Source organism: Echeneis naucrates, chromosome 19, assembly GCF_900963305.1.
Source record: "Echeneis naucrates chromosome 19, fEcheNa1.1, whole genome shotgun sequence".
NCBI classification, from domain to species: Eukaryota; Metazoa; Chordata; class Actinopteri; order Carangiformes; family Echeneidae; genus Echeneis; species Echeneis naucrates.
In genome coordinates, this window is record NC_042529.1 from 1,093,298 (window position 1) to 1,110,304 (window position 17,007).

At 43.3% G+C, this 17,007-nt stretch overlaps 1 protein-coding gene across 3 annotated transcripts; it reads right to left on the minus strand.

Annotated features, from left to right (window-relative positions):
• Positions 1–1,859: 1,859 nt before the first annotated feature.
• Positions 1,860–8,660, minus strand: kcnj16a (potassium inwardly rectifying channel subfamily J member 16a). 3 transcript variants are annotated; one of them, XM_029527585.1, is made up of 2 exons: positions 8,559–8,660; positions 1,860–4,063 (listed from the first exon to the last, which is right to left on the minus strand). In XM_029527585.1, exon 2 carries the CDS (start codon positions 4,053–4,055, stop codon positions 2,799–2,801), a length of 1,257 nt encoding a protein of 418 aa, XP_029383445.1. In that variant the 5' UTR covers positions 4,056–4,063; positions 8,559–8,660; the 3' UTR covers positions 1,860–2,798. The 3 variants fall into 3 exon arrangements, with proteins under 3 accessions (XP_029383445.1, XP_029383446.1, XP_029383447.1); XM_029527586.1 differs by lacking the exon at positions 8,559–8,660 and adding an exon at positions 7,825–7,901; XM_029527587.1 differs by lacking the exon at positions 8,559–8,660 and adding an exon at positions 5,376–5,429.
• Positions 8,661–17,007: the final 8,347 nt, after the last annotated feature.

Genomic DNA, 17,007 nt, shown 5'->3' on the forward strand with positions numbered 1-17,007 from the left:
CCGCACTGATGCAAACACATCCTGCATTTAACTTTCAAGATGTACTAAACTAATTGCACGGAGGGTTTTTACTTGTACTCAGTGGAGCTTTGGATTTGTAAATCGTGTTATAATCAAATTCTGATTTAATGTTTTTTTTCATGATGGAAAGACAATCTATAACTGTCTTTATTTTTCTTCCAGTAATGTCATTTTCCAAATTCAATTAGTTGCAGTAGCTCATGAGAAAGCAGAAAGACATGTCTGTTGTGTCAGAGTGAAGAAAAATTCAACATCAGCATCTGGACTCTAAGTCACTTATCCATTGGCCTTTGTTCTTTAGTGAATTACTCTGAAATCTGTCCAGTGTTTGAACAATTTTAAAAACCAGAAACAAGCTTTTTAAATAAATAAAAGACAAAGCTGAGACGGTCAGATTGTCTGTCTCTGATCCTGTGGGGGTTTGAATATTTACACCATTATAACACCTTGAAGCAGAGTTTGGATGGAGGCGGTTGTGGGCCGAGCTGTGCGCTCTTTATTAATCTATCATTATTGTGTTGGATCTGAAGGAGAGGAGAGGTCAGGCCGATGTGGTAAACCCAAACATGGGTGTACTGGGAGCTTTAAGCTGGAGGAGACTGTTCATCCAAAAACAGGCTTTGCTTCAGTCCCGGAGGCCAGTCCGAAGTCCAAATGTGAAATCAGGCTTTGTTTAAAAGAAGCTGTGGCCAAACGTTTGTCGGTGCCAGCGTGAAGGAGCATGAAGGCGTCGGAGGTGAAACATATCAAACGCTGAGGGTTGGTGGTGTTGCTTTGCACCGTCACATGGACTCCAGAAAGGCCCCAGCTGTCTCCGGGGGACATCCATGTTTAGGTTAGTTGGCATTCTGTCTATGGTGGCCTCCCCCCGTTCCTGCGGTGGCCCCGAACAGACCAACCAAACTCTGGTTCTAGAAATGTTGTCAGCAGCTTTCGGAGGTTTCCAGTGATTTCCAGGAGCTTCTTCAAATGCACAGTGGTCATCTGCTTTGTATCGTGTTTTTAAACAGCCACCTCAAAAGTTTCACTTGACTGCTTTTCATCAAAAAACAAGTTCAGGTCGAGGTAAACCTCACCCAGTGACCTCTGGGGAAAAAACGTTGTGTTGTGACGGTACAGGAGCATGTTTGACCATCCCCACCGTGTGTGTGTGTGTGTGTGTGTGTGTGTGTGTGTGTGTGTGCGCGCGCAGGGTGACCAGCTGCGGTCTGTAACAGAGTCAGAGCCGAGTGAACATCAAACTCCAGCTGCTGAGTTCATTAATGAGCAGATAAAAATCACATTAAACGGACGCCTGAATCACATCTTGAGCTTTGACCTGATCTTTGGTGGATATCTGACAAAAAGAATCGGTTTTAGTGGGATTACACACTTTTGTTCCCAGATGAGAACCATGATCCCCCTCTGACACATGAACAGGAAGTGAAAACACAAACCAGACATCTGAGCATCGCTATACCAAAATTGTTGACACTGGTATTGTTTTAATCTCCTTTTAATATTTTATAAAATTGTGCTTAATGATACTTTTAACAACAAAATTGGAAACACATTGAGTCAGTGTGTTGCAGTCGGTCATCACATTCTTATATTCAAAGATTATTTCAGGATGTTAGATATTATTTGTCCTTTGGAAAAGTCAAAGTCTTCGACAAGTTCATTTATTTTTATGTGAGATGGTTTGATCAACTTACATTTAAATATGTTAAACTTCACATTTTCCATCCATGTGTTTTGTATTGATGACTTCACTCTGAAGGGACATTACTGTTGTTGCTCCTATGACTTCTGGGTATGTACAATCAGCACAGAGCATTTTAAAAAGGCAACATACACTCTTTATATTTTGGAACTTTTTATTCTATCATGATTCTGTCGCGCTTGTCATGGAACTGTTTTCATTTTTCTCAACATTTTGCAAACTTTTCCAAAAGATTCAAAGTTTATCTCATCAAGAATCCCATATAAAGTATAAAAATGAAAATGTTTACCCACTTAAATATGAATCATGTCATTGTTTTCAACCAAGTCTACAACATCTGAACCTGAATTATCACGTGAAGAAACAAAAGTCTGTACATTATAGGTTTCATGTTGTCTGTTCCAACTCGCCTAATAATTACATCGAATCCTTCAGGCTGGAATGGTGGTGAACATTTTCAACTGTCATATCTGTTGCATAATCCTCTTCTTCTCCGCCAACACAGAGGGATCTCTCATTCATAATTTGACTTGGTGCCTTTTACGTCACCAGGATTTGGAATGGACAGAAACGCGTCAGAGTTTTTATCAGGACTGACTGACCCAACATTGATATGTACTATTTGCGTGAAGGAATGCACGACAAAGAGAAACCACAATTGTCGTGCTTAGACAATCGGTACGTGCAGAAACAATTTCATTAGCTGATATTTCAGAAATAATGAAGTAGAATTCAGTAGAGTTTGTTTTGTTTCTACTTCGGCTTCTATGACTTCTGCTGTGAAAATTTTACCTTCCACTAAGTGAACAAAAACTGAGGACGTTGCTGTTTTGTGGTGAAATGTTCCAGACAGTCGCAACTCTGCTTTCTGTACGATACTGAATGAACATACTGAGTGAAAGGTGTGTTTTGTAACAAAACGAACTACTCAGACAATTCGAGAAAGCTTGTAACATCTTTAAAAGCACAGCTAAGGCTCCCTTCAGCAGCCGATGTATTAGTGTTAGTTTTCATGGAAGGAATAAGCTTCATTTGTGTATGTATGAATGACCTCTGCATGCCTGATGGTTCTGCTTTAAACTTCCGTACTCGTGGGGTCCTGAGGCAGAGTCAAAGTGTCCTGATGTTGATTCTCTTCTCGAGATGTTGAGACAGTCGGTTCAGGTTGGAGGCCATCGATTGCAAGTTCAACTGTTACTGTTGGAGGTTTCAGAAGATATTCTTGTTTATTCAGCAGCGGTGACCTTGGAAGTGGCCGTGGGGAGTGGCGGGGGGAATGTCGAGGCGAATGGCGAGGAGAGGCCCGCAGCTGCTTCTTCAGTTCGTAGTCTTCGGCGCTGACCTCTGGCACCAGCACCCTCGCAGTGTGATTGAATAGGTTGTAATCCACCCTGTAGTTCCTTCTGGTGACCCTGATCATCTCCTGGAAGAGCTGACCCCAGAGGATTTCTACCGGCGTGTACGAGGTTCGGGTCTGATGCAGAATACCTGTGGTGTCGTCCGTGTAGGTAAATGAAACCACCAGCTCAAAGTCCTCCTTACGCAGATCCGCCAAACTCATTTTGTACAGAGGGCTGCCGGGTTCGATCTTGTGGAAGATGGTGGTGGGAGTGACCAGGATGATGTCCCTCTGCTGGATGACCAGGTCTTCGTAGGTCACATCCACTTTCCCAGTGGCGTGCATCGTGGAGCGAACAATCTGAGCAAAAGCCGTCCCCTCCACCAGGTGATGTCTGCGGAAGTCCCCGACTCTCCAGGACAGACACAGGTAGTTATTGCGAAGGTTGATGACAGCGCAGCTGCTAAAGCCCACGGTCTGCGCCCTCTTTCTGGCCGAGGCCATTTTGGCAACCATGATCCCGATGACGAAGGTGTCGATGAAGCAGCTGATGACATCTTGTATCGTGACGATGATGATGGCGCTCATGCAGTTCTCCGACATTCCTCTGAAGCCGTAGCCGATGGTGGTTTGGGTTTCAAGCGAGAAGAGGAAAGCGGCTGTGAAGCTGCGCACCTCGTACACACAGGGGTTGTTCGTCTGGTCTTTGATGTCACCGTGAGCGAGGGCGATGACCCAGAACAGGACACCAAAGAAGAGCCAGGACAGGATGTAAGAGAGAGCAAAGATCAGGAACATCACCCTCCATCTAATCTCAACCAAGGTGGTGAAGATGTCGTTCACAAAGTGCAGCCACTCCTCGGGAACATGGCGGAACACGATGTCACATTGTCCCTCTTTACGGATGTAGCGATATTTCTTAGGCTGAGGTCCATTTCCTGTCTTCACACAGACGCCATCAGACGGGCTCACAGATTTATATTTATTATTCATCTTCCAGTCTGTAGGGAAGACAGTGAAACGTAATCAGAATAAACATCAGGAATAATCAGCTCATTGGGTTTTACCCAATTTGCTAAAGCCAGCGTGCAGAAGACTTCAGACAGTACTGCATTTTGCCAGGATGTTGATGTTTAGTACTGTGACCAGATCTAGTTCAAAAGCACCTCCACCTGTCTGGATGTGTAATAAAAAATGAATGAACTGCTTTTATTTTGAATTGTTGGTGAAAGCTTCAGATTCAGGTATATTCCAGCTCAACTGACCCAAAACTTTGCCTGAAAGAAGGTCAGTGGAGCAGAGCAGGTCAGATCTCTGACCTACATGAGAACCAAAACAAATCTGACACAGAAATCTGGATTTTGTGCTACTTGTAATCAGGTTTCTGGTCTGGTCCAGTAGTCTTCTAGAAATAATGCTGCCATACTTTGCCTGTTTCCATACTCCTGAAGCCCGAAGATTGTAAATGTGATGCTTTATGCCACAGAATGAGATGTATGTATTTACTAGGGTCAGCTGTTTCATTGACTTTACTATGAGGTAACAATTGAGTGCATGTTTCCACAGTTGGATCATAAGCAAAGCGAGCAGGAGAATCCACACAAACCCTGATATGCTGCATGAGCAAATAGATGTAAAAATAGCATAGATACAAAAAGTTTTGTTGCTAAACCTTTGACATCACTCAGAGGCTTTCCCAGTGGCTCTGATACAGAAAACAGAAGTCCACCTAAACTAGTCGTGCCCATTTTACTTTTTATACCGGCCAAAATTATTGGGTGAAACGATTAACAGTAGAGTCTTCCATCTATCAAAAACATCGGAGGATCACTGGAACTCTCCGACCTCTTGCTCTCCCTGCTGTTGCATGTAATATAAATACTGAGTGAGTTGTACTTTTTAGACAACAAGAACACTAAGTCAGGACCCAAAAACATAATCAATGGTGGAGGAAAAAAGTTTTTTTCTTTCTTAGCTTTTTTCCATTATGGGTTCTACTCATAATTTCATTCACATGTTTTCTTTCATATTTTGTCTCCCATTTAGTTTTTTGTCTGTGCTTTGATTGCTCTTTGGGTCTATTTTTACGATAGAAGTCTGGGAGCGTTTACCATGTATGATTCTCTTTTTCCTGTCGCTTTGTACTGTGTCAATACATTTAATCACGACGGGGCAGTTGCCTGGTGATCTAAAGCCCTCGGCCTGCTACATGTTTTGTTTCTACTCCTGGCGTGCCACTCATTCATTTTTTGTTCTCATTCAATAGACCAAGAACGATTAAGATGCTATAGTCAGTTAGAAACATCTCCTTACTAATCTCTCTTGGGCAGCGGCTGCAGTGGTTGTCAGTTTTCTTCCTTTTTTGTTGATCTCTCACATCACTATTGGTGGCTAACAATTAGGAAATGCATTATGTTAAAAAGATATTTTGGAGTTTAGTGGCAGGCGGTGTCTTGTGGGGATACAGGAGGAAGTCTATAGCTCCAGAAATGTTAAACTCTGTAAACATTGGATACATTTTCCATGCAAAGGATTGATCTGTCCAATGCAATGGCTCAACACCTTTTTTCTTTCTGTTTGCTTCGGGGTGGAGGTCAAAGAACCAATAAAGGCCAATAAAGGAAGCACCACGGGACTGAACTGGTCTAATGAAATGAATGTGGAAACTCGAATAGTGTCATGGCGCGATCACGGGCAGAGGAAGGATCAATCACAGCCAAACCACTGAGAGCATCCTCTATGCCCAAAACAAATGGGGTTTGCATCACTGCTATCTGACTGAGTGAACTGGGCTCCGCTCACAGACTCCACTTTCTGCTGGCTTCAGCCAACGTCCCCACTGCCAAGAGTGTGGAACTCACTCCATGAGGTCATAGAAATAACGTCCTATTAGCTTCCCATTATCCCTGCCTGAATACCCCGGCATAGGCAAAAGGAGAAAAAGGCATCATCCTCACACTAACTCAGGCAGACGCTGAGTTAGTGTGGCACTGCAGAGCTATCGGGCTGAAATCAGCTGGAGAAGAAGTGCAGACATGAAGACATCTGCATGTCATACAAGACTGGATGCTGAGATGCATGGAGGAGAAGGTACTCGATCCTGGTTCATCAGGAAAACGAGAGACAGTTTCCCATAGACTTCAACACAATATCACTTCTTTTTACAGCCAGTGGATTCTAAAACTGCCACTTAATCTGTCCGTGATATAACTCATTGCTGCTTTGAAAGTGTGAGTTGTGAAAGCGCATCAAAAGCTGCAACAATTAGCTGACAGACAGAAAACGACGTTTTTCATTATAAACCGACAGCGAGGTCACGTTTCGTCTCATTAGCAGCTCTACATGTGGCAGCTGCTGGATGGAGCATCATGAAACACGTCTTAACATCTGTGTTCCCAGAGGATGAATCCTCATGATCTCAATTACAGTTCAGTAATAAAGAAAATGAACATGAAAGCTAATAAAATAAAATGCCAAATTAAGGCTGCTGTGACAGAGCTACTGTCTGATTAATGAGGCATAATGAAGACAGATGGTCAGACTCTCCGTGACGACTTCGTCGCCCAAATGAAGAAATCGAGATAAACGAAAACTGAGGTCGGAGCCCTTCGGACCCTGAAGTAGGACACGCCCACTCAGTTTCATGTGGTCAGCTGAAATGAATCAAAGACAAGAAACACAATTAATCCACCATCAAGTCAACATTTTTCAACGCGACGTGACTGTTGTCAGGGTGATTTGGACCATTATAGCATCGTGAGCGTCGAGCCATGAGAAGACTTCTTAATCAGAACTGAATGTCTTTTAAATGGTTCAAGACTCGGAGGAGGACTTTCCAGCACATGCCATGGATTTAATATACTGTATCCTACTGTAATATATATCCTGTTGTTGTTCCAGGAAACGATGGGCCGTCAGAATTAAACACGCCACTGATGGAGCCGGGTGTTCAGCCCTGTTGTCGACCCACTAGGTTGAGCTGTTTTCTCAGCACTGACTCTTCTCACTGTGGAGTCTGAACCGAGCAGCTCTGTGTACAAAACAAGACGTTGCACAAACCCACCACAACCAAAACACACACTGGCCTTTGGCATGAAGTTTCCACTGCACTCTCTGTGAACAACAGCTATGATACTTTATATTCTTGTGGTTTGAGCTTCTGCTTGAGAACATCCTCAGTCCTTTTTTCATGCTGAAGTTAGACGAAAAGGCCTGTGATCTGCTGCTGACAATGGAAATGGAGGGGTGGACTCTGGAAACAACTTGGGCAATTGGCTTGTTTCCTCTGCTGCTCGGGGCACTTACAACTCCATTACATGCTCACTTACTGCAAATTACATTGTGCCACCCATCTGTGGTTCACTGGAACAGAACCGTGTGCACGGGTGGCTAGTTGTACCTCTGGCCCGAGGCTTTCTGTCACCTCTAATGACCTTCAAAACCTCAGCGCCACCAAATATGTCCAGACTAAACGACTGGCTCGGCGAAAAAACCCAGAGAGCAAGTGTCAGGAGGCTGTTGGGGGGAATTAAAGTGGAGTCGGGAGGCAGTGTCTGATATTTGAGCCCTCTCTTCCTGAAGGTTAATGGTTTATCCAACCTTCAAAGTACCAAGTGAACCGGAGCGCACGTTTGGTTTTGTTTTGCTTCATCAGAAATAGCTTAACGTTGCGTTTTCACAGAAACCAGACGCTGGATTTAACTTTGCTCTCCCACTGTTCAGCGTCTCATGTTTGACTTTAGATTGAATCTAAATGAATCACTGGTCGGTTCTGTAGCTCTTTAACGTCCTCTGTGGCTTCACCGGTGACCTTCAGGGTCTCCCGTCTTCCACGATTCACTGTTTGGAAGATCAATAGACGTGTATTTATGAAACAGAGTCGCTCCTGTTGTGCCAGCAGTGTCACCAGCTCACACACTTGTTTTGCTCTTCACATCTTCCTTCTCCTCTTTTTAATCAAATTATATAAAACATAATCACTCTTTAGAGGAACCAATCAACCGATAGATTTGTTTTCCACCCATACAATATTAAGCTTTGCTTTCTCACGGCTTTAAGTTTGTTCACCATGAAACGTGATCTCAAACGTTTCTTATCACCTTGACTGCATCTTGTTTGAAACCATTCAGGCTTTGAATTTCTGCTCTTAATACTGTAGCTCAGATTACAGCTTGTTCTGTCATTCACCAACTCACCCATTGCCTCAGATTTTTTCAGCTCAGTGCAACATCTTCAAACAACCAGCGATGTAGAATATTGTAAGATAGATATTTATTAGTCATCAGTTCATCATAAGAACATGTTGAACATATTGTCCAGAATGAAAGTATAACATAAGATGTCTTTGTCTCTAAATTCTAACAACCCCCCCCCAAAAAAAATGTCTGTGCAGAAAAGTGTCAACATATATTCAGATATTAATACCCTCTACGGCATATTTTACATTTCTTGTCTTAAAAAGTGTAAAATCACGAGATGTGACAGCTCAGCTCTTACCTTTGTCTGAATAAATAGATGCTGGAGCCGCTGCAGGATCGTCAGCACCTGAGTCAAGTCACTGAGGCTGAAGAGCAGCTCGAAGTTCACCTGGAGAGAGCCGGCCCACAAAAATCTGAAGGTTAACACCTCCCTTCATGTACACACGCACAGGTGAGTGTGTGTTGATGTGTGGGTGTGTCTGTGTGTTTGTAGTAGTAGTTATATTGTGGTTAATTCAGCCCCATAAACCTGAATGAAGAAGGTTTTGTGTACTAAAGCTCGACTAACATGAAGCTCTCTGCACTTTATTGATGTTGATCCATTAGCAGGTTATTATTTTAGGGGACGACACGTTGGAGCAGAGCTGGACACTGTCGCCTTTAATTGTTAAATAAGTCACAGACGCAGAAAACAGAAATCAGTAAAAAAAAAAAAAAAAAGTTATGTCAATGAGGAGAACTGAGGTCAGGTGACCTGGTCAGTCTTTATGCTAACACACTATCATGTTTTCCTAATTCACAGCAGATTACAGATTAGTGCACACTCTCTCTCCATTGTGGCTGTTTTTTTTTTTTGACTCAGGTTTCCATTGACTGCCGGCCTGCTCTGAACGCAGCACACAGCTTGTACATATTGTGATAACATGGTGGCAGATCTGGGACGATAGAAATGGGAGACGGCTGTTGGGTCAGCGTGACTTTTCCGTCCTGGTTTTGTTTGTGTTTATTGTGTGAATATTGTGAAGAACAGTGTTGTCTAAGGGTGTTACGTGGTTTAAGCTGTCACCTGAGCCTGTGAATGGATCTGTCCGAGGTGAGGACGGGGCCAGCTCTGTTCCCACAGAGGGGGAGCAGCTGGTTCATCTGCAGGATGTATCCTCTGGGTAAAGAAACCCTCAGATTTAATAGCTGCCAAAATATTTTGGAATCATAGACCAATGCACCGAGACATTTGAGCCTGCACTGTTTGTGTTTTATATTAATGAAGCTCTCCTTGGACCTTAATGCTAACATTAGCACACCTGCTGATGCATTCCGCTTGTCTTGTGCAAATTTTGGCCTGCCAGCAATGCAGCGATGTGATCCCAGAGCAGGACTTTGATACCCAAGCCTACCCCTAAAGTGACGTCCCCTGAATACCCCGCAGGTTAAATGCCTTTCCAAATGTTCTCTGAACGCCTCACATGCAGGCCGTGGGTAGATGCTAGCTATGGCATCCACTGTTGCTCCATCATCAGGGCTCTTCCTGGAGGGTTGAGGATTAACTTCTGGGGACCATGAATAGTATCAGTCACACCAAAGTGTTCAGTCTGTTGCTGGTGTCGTTAACAGGCCACCAGCAGGAGCGTGCTAAAATTTCTTCCTCCAATATCTTATTGTGACAGCACAACCTGGCCTCTGCTGTAGGATATTTGAAACCCTCAGAAAAATCTGCAGACGGAGAAGCTAAAAGCGTTTGAAATGGCTGCACAGTTTTATTTCTCTAGCTGTAGCTCAGTGGGGCGTCCTCACAGTAAATTCTTCTGGGTGTCTACGAGTATGTCGGAGGAAGAATGCCAGCTCTTATGTTTATGAACCTGACTGCATTTTTTAAACCTTAACAAATATCTAGCGGCACATATGTGTCTGTGTGCATGCAAATGTTAACACAGTTGGTGGGTTAATGGGGGTCTCAGCAAAAAATGGACCCATAACGAATCACCTCATTTCCAGGAAAAAGAAATAATTTGTTCCCAATAAAAATGATCCACAAAAAATACATGAGCACAATGTTGTACACAGAGCTCTGATCAAAGGTTCCAACACCAAGCCAAGGCACAAAATTAAAGAGGCCAGAAAGATTTCAGGGTGTGAAATGCAGATACTGCCCGCTTGTTAAGCAGAGCTTCTTCCAAAATTTCAAGAAAAAAGGAAGACATTTTTAAACAACAAGAGATCAGCCAGGATTTCTGCTCTTACAGGCTTTTTACAGACAGACAAAGGTGAACCGAGGTAGAAACTCTTTTCTCTTGCATTGCTTTGTGAATGTTTATTTTTCTGGTGAAGCTCACACTGAATTTTTTCAAATTTTCCTTATTTTCCTGATAAAAACTGTGTAGAGCAGAATAAGCAAAGAAAAGTTCCTCTCATGTGTTTGGATCGTTTCTATCTTTATCTGATCATGAGTTCTGCTCATTAATGATGAAAAATCAGCTCCAAATATCTGATCGTCTTTATTCTGTCAGCACAATAAACTCAGAAACATTCAGCACTGATCCAGAAACTCTGATTGGCTGTGACATCACTCATCGGAGCCAATAGGAACGTCCGATGTAGAGACGTGACTGTATACGTCACATTGAAAGATGGAGGATGAGAATGGACAGATAAACACACAGAAGGAGTCAGAGAGTCGGACCGATCCAGATCTGATGTAACTTCAGCTACTTTGGATTGGTTCTGCAGCTCTACAGTTATCATCTGCATCACACCTGCTAACCTCTCAGGGGCCCAGGTGTCCCTTTAGGGCCCCCCCAGTGTCCACTCAGCGGCCATGGACGTCCACTGACTAGGTCCTGGTGATAAATCCAGCCCCACATTTGTTTCCTGTGTGTTCGTGAGCATGTTTGTATTTGCAGTTGTCCATTGACCATCTGCACAGCATGTGTGTGATGTGGCATGCATGCAGTGTGTACGCCTGCGTTAAAATGACTTCAAACAGCAGAACAAGCAAACAAACATCTGCAGTCGGAAGCTGCTCGGCTGTTCAGCAGCTGCTGTCTGTCGGTTCGCTGCCTCGGACAGTCCCACCTGCCTTCCATCTCACCGCACCTCAGCACAGGATGCTCACACACAAAGGTGGGAAATAACGGCAATGAAGCCATTTTCTTAACCGCCAGAGAAATGTGGTTGTTTCATTTCTTTGTTTTCCTTCATTGAAGAGTCGAGAGCACAGACGGAGGGAGCTCATTTATTCTTCTCTGAGCTCTCAGCATTTATGGATAAATATAATTAATTAGAAGAAAAAACTGTCGTGATTAAACTGAAGCTGTAAATCTGTTCAGGATAAATTACTTCATTTGCCTTAAATTGACATTTATAGGTTTTATGAGCTTTGTTTGACTTTATGGAGAATCCAGCAGTGTTCAGATTTCATCAGTTTCCTCAGCGTCTCACTGTTTACCTGAAAACAGCTGTATTTTTATTGGAACACTCACAAAACAGTCAGTGTTTTGGGATTTTTTTTGTTGTTTCTAGATGTTTTTTGACTTTGCCCATTTTTGGTGTTTTTTTTTCACATCCTGTCAGCCTACTGGACTCAGTTCTCATATGGAAAATTATGTTATTGTTGTTGTTGTTGTTTTACTATAGAAAATACAAACAGTTAGAGCCACACAGAGAAATTCATGATATTGCATTCTAAGAAATGGCGAAGATCAAAATAAAATTCTGTTTCATGTTTTGAATTCTTAAAAAGCAACTTAAAATCCCAGTTTAGTCTGAGTAATGTATTTTCTTTAGCATGATCATGATGTTGCCTTGCACGACTCAGTGACATGTTGGCTTTGTCATACGGGGAACTTAATGTTCCCAGGAAAAGGTGAAGCAGTGAAGGCCCATCATTAGTCAGCTGTGTTAATGAGACTCAATGAGACACCTGATCCAGATCTCTCCATTTTCTCCCCCTAAATGAAACGCAGGACTTGATTACTTCCATGCTCATCCTCCATGCTAGGCTACTCGTTGAGTTTAATTAACACCGAGCTCCGTCTTTGTTGTTTTTACAGAATTTGCTCTGGTGTGTTCATATTTTGTTCAGATTACTGAAGATTTAGGTTTGCCTTCATTCCTTGACTGAATGGGAAGCAGCTGAAATTTCAAAATGCTGTTGTTTAAGTCTCCCTGTTCTTAGATACCACACACACACTCATGTACAGACCAAAGAAAGCACTAAATCGATCAGGAGGGAATTTCGAGCTCGCCACACTGGCCGAGGGCCCGCGAGGTTCCAGTAATTTTGCCATCTCCTGTTTCATTCAGAAGCAACTGTTACGTGTGAGCTTCATAAACATTCTCATGTCACGGCTCATGAAGCGGTGACGTGACGCTAATCTAGCCCAGCACCGCCGAGGGGGGGTGGAAACGGCTACTTTACATTGGCTCTGGAGCGCACCGGGCCACTTGGCCAACGGTGCAGGTTTCCATCTTGACCTGTTATTCTTCTCTCGCTGCCCTGCAGCTCCATCCAGTCTCTCATTCTCTGTTGTTTCAAACATTTTCTCATTAAACAAAAGATGAAACCGTTAAGAGGAGCCAGAGCTCGAAGCCACAACAATTAGGGGATTAGTTGACTGACACAAATAATCAGCTGTTTGAAATGGGTTTATCTTTAGATTCCTTTCTATAGTTTACATGTTGAGCTGAACGTCCCAGATTTTCCTGAAAGTTTTCTTGAACTCTGGATTGGACCAAAAGAAAAAGCTATCATGAGCTTCAGCTGCCATTTTATAAACCAAACAATTAATTAATCAGCTCATGCACAGATTATCTGGAAACCAAAATGAGTTGATGGTGTCTAAGAGACATCACAACATTGACCCCTCCCTCCCCCGTTAGAGCAGCGTCTGCCCAGTCGTAACAGCTGTAACAGCTGGAATCTCTGTTATTCAGAATGTGAGAAAATTAAAGACCCATCCTTTATCTCAGTGCTGCATTCTCCATTGCCGTATTTTTACAGAACCCAAAATAATAATCACACACATTCTAAAAAATAATAAAAAGGCAACGCAGAGAAGGTAGACCGCAGACCGACCGGAGACTGATTGAAGACCAATCATAGACCCACCCACCTCAGAAAGGTACTGATGGGCTGGTTTGTCTGCGGACTCAAACACGGTACTCATCATTCTTCGTAGTCTCTGCAGCCTCCGCCTCATAATGCAGCTATTATTGCATTTAGACATTAATTTGATCAACGGACTCATAAAAGATTAAAATCTCTTAAAGCTATTTGGTTTTAATCGCAGATTAAATGGTTTATAAACTGAGTTTTTATGGTGCCATGCTCAGAGTTTGGATCTATAAAATTAAGGTGTCTGTAACCGACAAAACAACAATTTCCTTCATCTATTTGTTCTGTTTACTGGCTCTTCTACAGGCAGTGTAAACAGCCTCTTAGGTACCTCCATAAAAACAGGCCTGTTGTTTCTCAGCTCGTACTGTCAAACGGCTGCAGTTGCTTCACAGCGCTGTCTTCACTCAGTCGGCGTTTCTCTCCTAACGTAGTATCTGTATCTGCTCCCTTTTTCCCGCTCAATTATGTCATTTCTGTTTAAGTTCAAGAAACACAATCAGCAATTTAACATCCAGCCTTTGATCTGCCAAACTTCATGTCTTTGTGCCGGACAAAATGATTTGAGCTCTCAGAATCTCCTGGAAATATTTTTGTTGAACCGATCTCTTCCAGCTGCACTAAAAACAACAGGTCTCGGGCCGCACAAGCTCAGTTTGAACATCAACTCCAAAGTTTCCAATTAGATTGACAGCATTTTGCAGGGCGAGTGTTCAGATCTTAGCATGAGGTTGAAATTCAATGATCTGACTACAGTTTGCTTATTTAGCTCCTAATTCAACCACAATCCCCATCAAGAAAGACTTGGCTCCATTTTGCTTTAAACTCTGTGCTGAGGTAAAAATAGTCCTTAATGCTGCCAACGAGTTTAGCATTGTTTGAGCATTGTTTAGAAATCTTAATGAGACCTGAAGCTCATTCACAAACTTATTTTTAAGCTGATGCTCAGAAAGGAAAAACAGTAAACCCAAAGTTTTTTCTCAAAAAGATAAGAATATATCGCATAGTTGCATGAGAGTGCGTGTTTGAGAGTCACTTACTTCTGTGGGCCGTGGAACTCTGAACGAGAGAAATCGTTTTGATCCGTTTTACTTCTTAAGAGTAGAAAAATGAAATCCTACCAAAGCCAGCGTTATCCCTGGCTGCTGGTTCACCCTCACCTCTCATTGTACATTAAACACACTGAGAAATAACTGACTGGATGGTTGAAGGACCAAAGTCCTGCCTGACCATCAGAGCAGTTTTTTTTTTTCCCCCCACAGCCTTGATGTTAATGTGTGAGCCAGTTTAACTCCGTCTGACGTCTACGATTTCACTGCAGTTTCCGTTAAAGTAAGATATTCAAACTAAATCCTAAACTTCAGTAATAAACTGGGAAGACGAAGTTAAGGGAAGTGATCCGCCCCTTTAATTGTCCACCAACCTTCATAGCTTTGACCTCCAATAATCTGGACTCGTTCCTGAATGTCCATCCCCGTCTCCTGACTCACGAGGCCGTCCTGTCAAACAAACTTCTGCTGTCATTTATCATCAGTGGAAGCCGAGCTTGTCAGCTAACCGGTCTAAAAACACAACAGGAGCCTCCTTCCCTTTCTGGAAATGATCTGCAGTAACACATGCAGGTCGCAGAGGGGATGTTAGTGTTGTCACAGTTATCGATAAGGTTGCCCGACATGAAGGTGGAGCAGCTGAGAGCGGCCCTCAGTGATGAGCCTATTTTCAGACTCCTTCATTCACGTTGTGCAACACTAAGGTTCCTTTAATGGAGAAGACATTGAGTGACGTCTTTCTGTCTCTTTGTGTCCCGTTCATATCGTGTGAACGTAAGTGCACGTAGCATGAGAAGGACATATTATAGAGCAGCTTTTCTTTCCTCCAATCTCCTCTTTCTCTTTTCACTTCTACGCAGCTTTGGAAAATTCTCTGGAGTTTATTTGTAGACTGAAACAGTGGAGGAGAATGGCCTGTAAGTGTTTCCAGCCATTTGAATTTTTCCGCTGCTTCACTTTTGGGTCCCGTCAGCACCTTTAGGACGGACACCTTTCTTGGTTGTCAGGTGCAGATTCTTCACATTCTGCATTCATTCCTCCCACACGGGCGTCTCATTGTCACACTGTGAAATTACAAACAACGTCAGCTTTAACTAATAATCCTCTCTGGAATGGCCACAGTCAGTGGTGACAAAGAGAAGGAGTGAGGATGGTTGTTTATTCTGGAGAATGAGCAGCACAGGATTAAGAGTTTGGTAGAAACACAGAGAGATGAGAGGCATTGTGGGCCTCGAAGTATTAATCAACTGGAAACTCTGTGAACCCAGTGAAGTTAAAACAGAAATACAGGGAATCATCCCACCTTGGAAACGCTGAAGTGGATGTTGAGTCATTTGACTGAACAGAGGCTGTCAAGAAACTGTGGCAGTGTGAATACACGTCTCTCAGGGGAGAAGCAATAAAGCCTCCGCTGAAAGGCTCCAAGATTTATGTGACTTGGACAACTGATCGGCAGCGAGATGCTCGGCTGCAGGGAAGAGAAGTGGAAAGAAGCTTGTAGCTGCCATTGTCCCTGCAGATAAAACCATCACAGGGCCGTCCCTCTGTCCCTCAGCGAGGCTCCACCTCAGTGACTTTGGATGTTTAATGAGCTGGAACTAGTCGATATTTTTCTTTATGTAGTGGGTTTTAATATTTTTAAAAAGCTCTGCAGGCAAAGTCCCTCAAAGTTCAAAGTGTCTTTAGCATGAACAGCAGTTTACTTATCAGAGTGGGACAAAACACTTTAATCAGCATCAAACTGTTTCTCTTCACTCTCCAGCAGTACAAATAGTGCTCCTGCTGTGATGTTAACGTGCCGACCAGCGAGTCCTGGGCAGCCCTGACTGGTAATGCTGCTTTTGTTAGCGTCCAGTCTGCCCTCAGTTCAGCACAAGAAGTATAAGAAGGGAATATTTTAACCTTTAACCACATTCACCAGATACAGACTAAAAAAATGACGTTGCACAATTGAAAGGGGAGTTTAAGGGCCTGTGAAGGTGGTATGTTCCTAGATCAAGCACAGGCAATGCACTGTAGTCACATGGAAACATGTCCAGTTGATCATGGAGGCCCTGAGGCATGGCTGGGATAGGGCTTCATTCTGAACCCTGCTGGTTCCTCCAGCTGGGCCTACAACCTCAGCAGCATCGCACATTCTGCCCCACCTGTGACAATAAACAGCTTTGTTGCCTCCTCCCGTCCGCTGACGCCATTTCAGGCTTTCACCGGGGTCATCCGGAGGTCAGATCCAAACAGAGACGCTTGACTCTCCCACCATTTGCACTAAACCCCCGTAAAGCTGAGCTGGAATACAGGCAGTCTGCAGATATACAACACGCCCGTGGTTGGAGCAGCATCGCTGGTTATGTTGTTTTGAATCGAGCCGTGTATTAGCCCTCATTTGGTGCCACTTGGAGCCAAGGGATGTGATGAAGTCACACAACAGCCTTAGGTAGTGATTACTTCATCGCACAACTCCAATGCCACAACATGGAGCATGTGCTGACCCTCATGCCAACCTGCCCTTCCTTTAGTGCACTTTAATATCTAATATCTTTGTCAAATATTTAAATCCCATAAATGAAATGATCAAAACCTTAAGACCA

What these genes read in the sequence shown, in the direction of transcription:
- kcnj16a (XM_029527585.1), bottom strand. Translation starts at nt 4,055, where the DNA reads ATGAATAATAAATATAAATCTGTGAGCCCGTCTGATGGCGTCTGTGTG.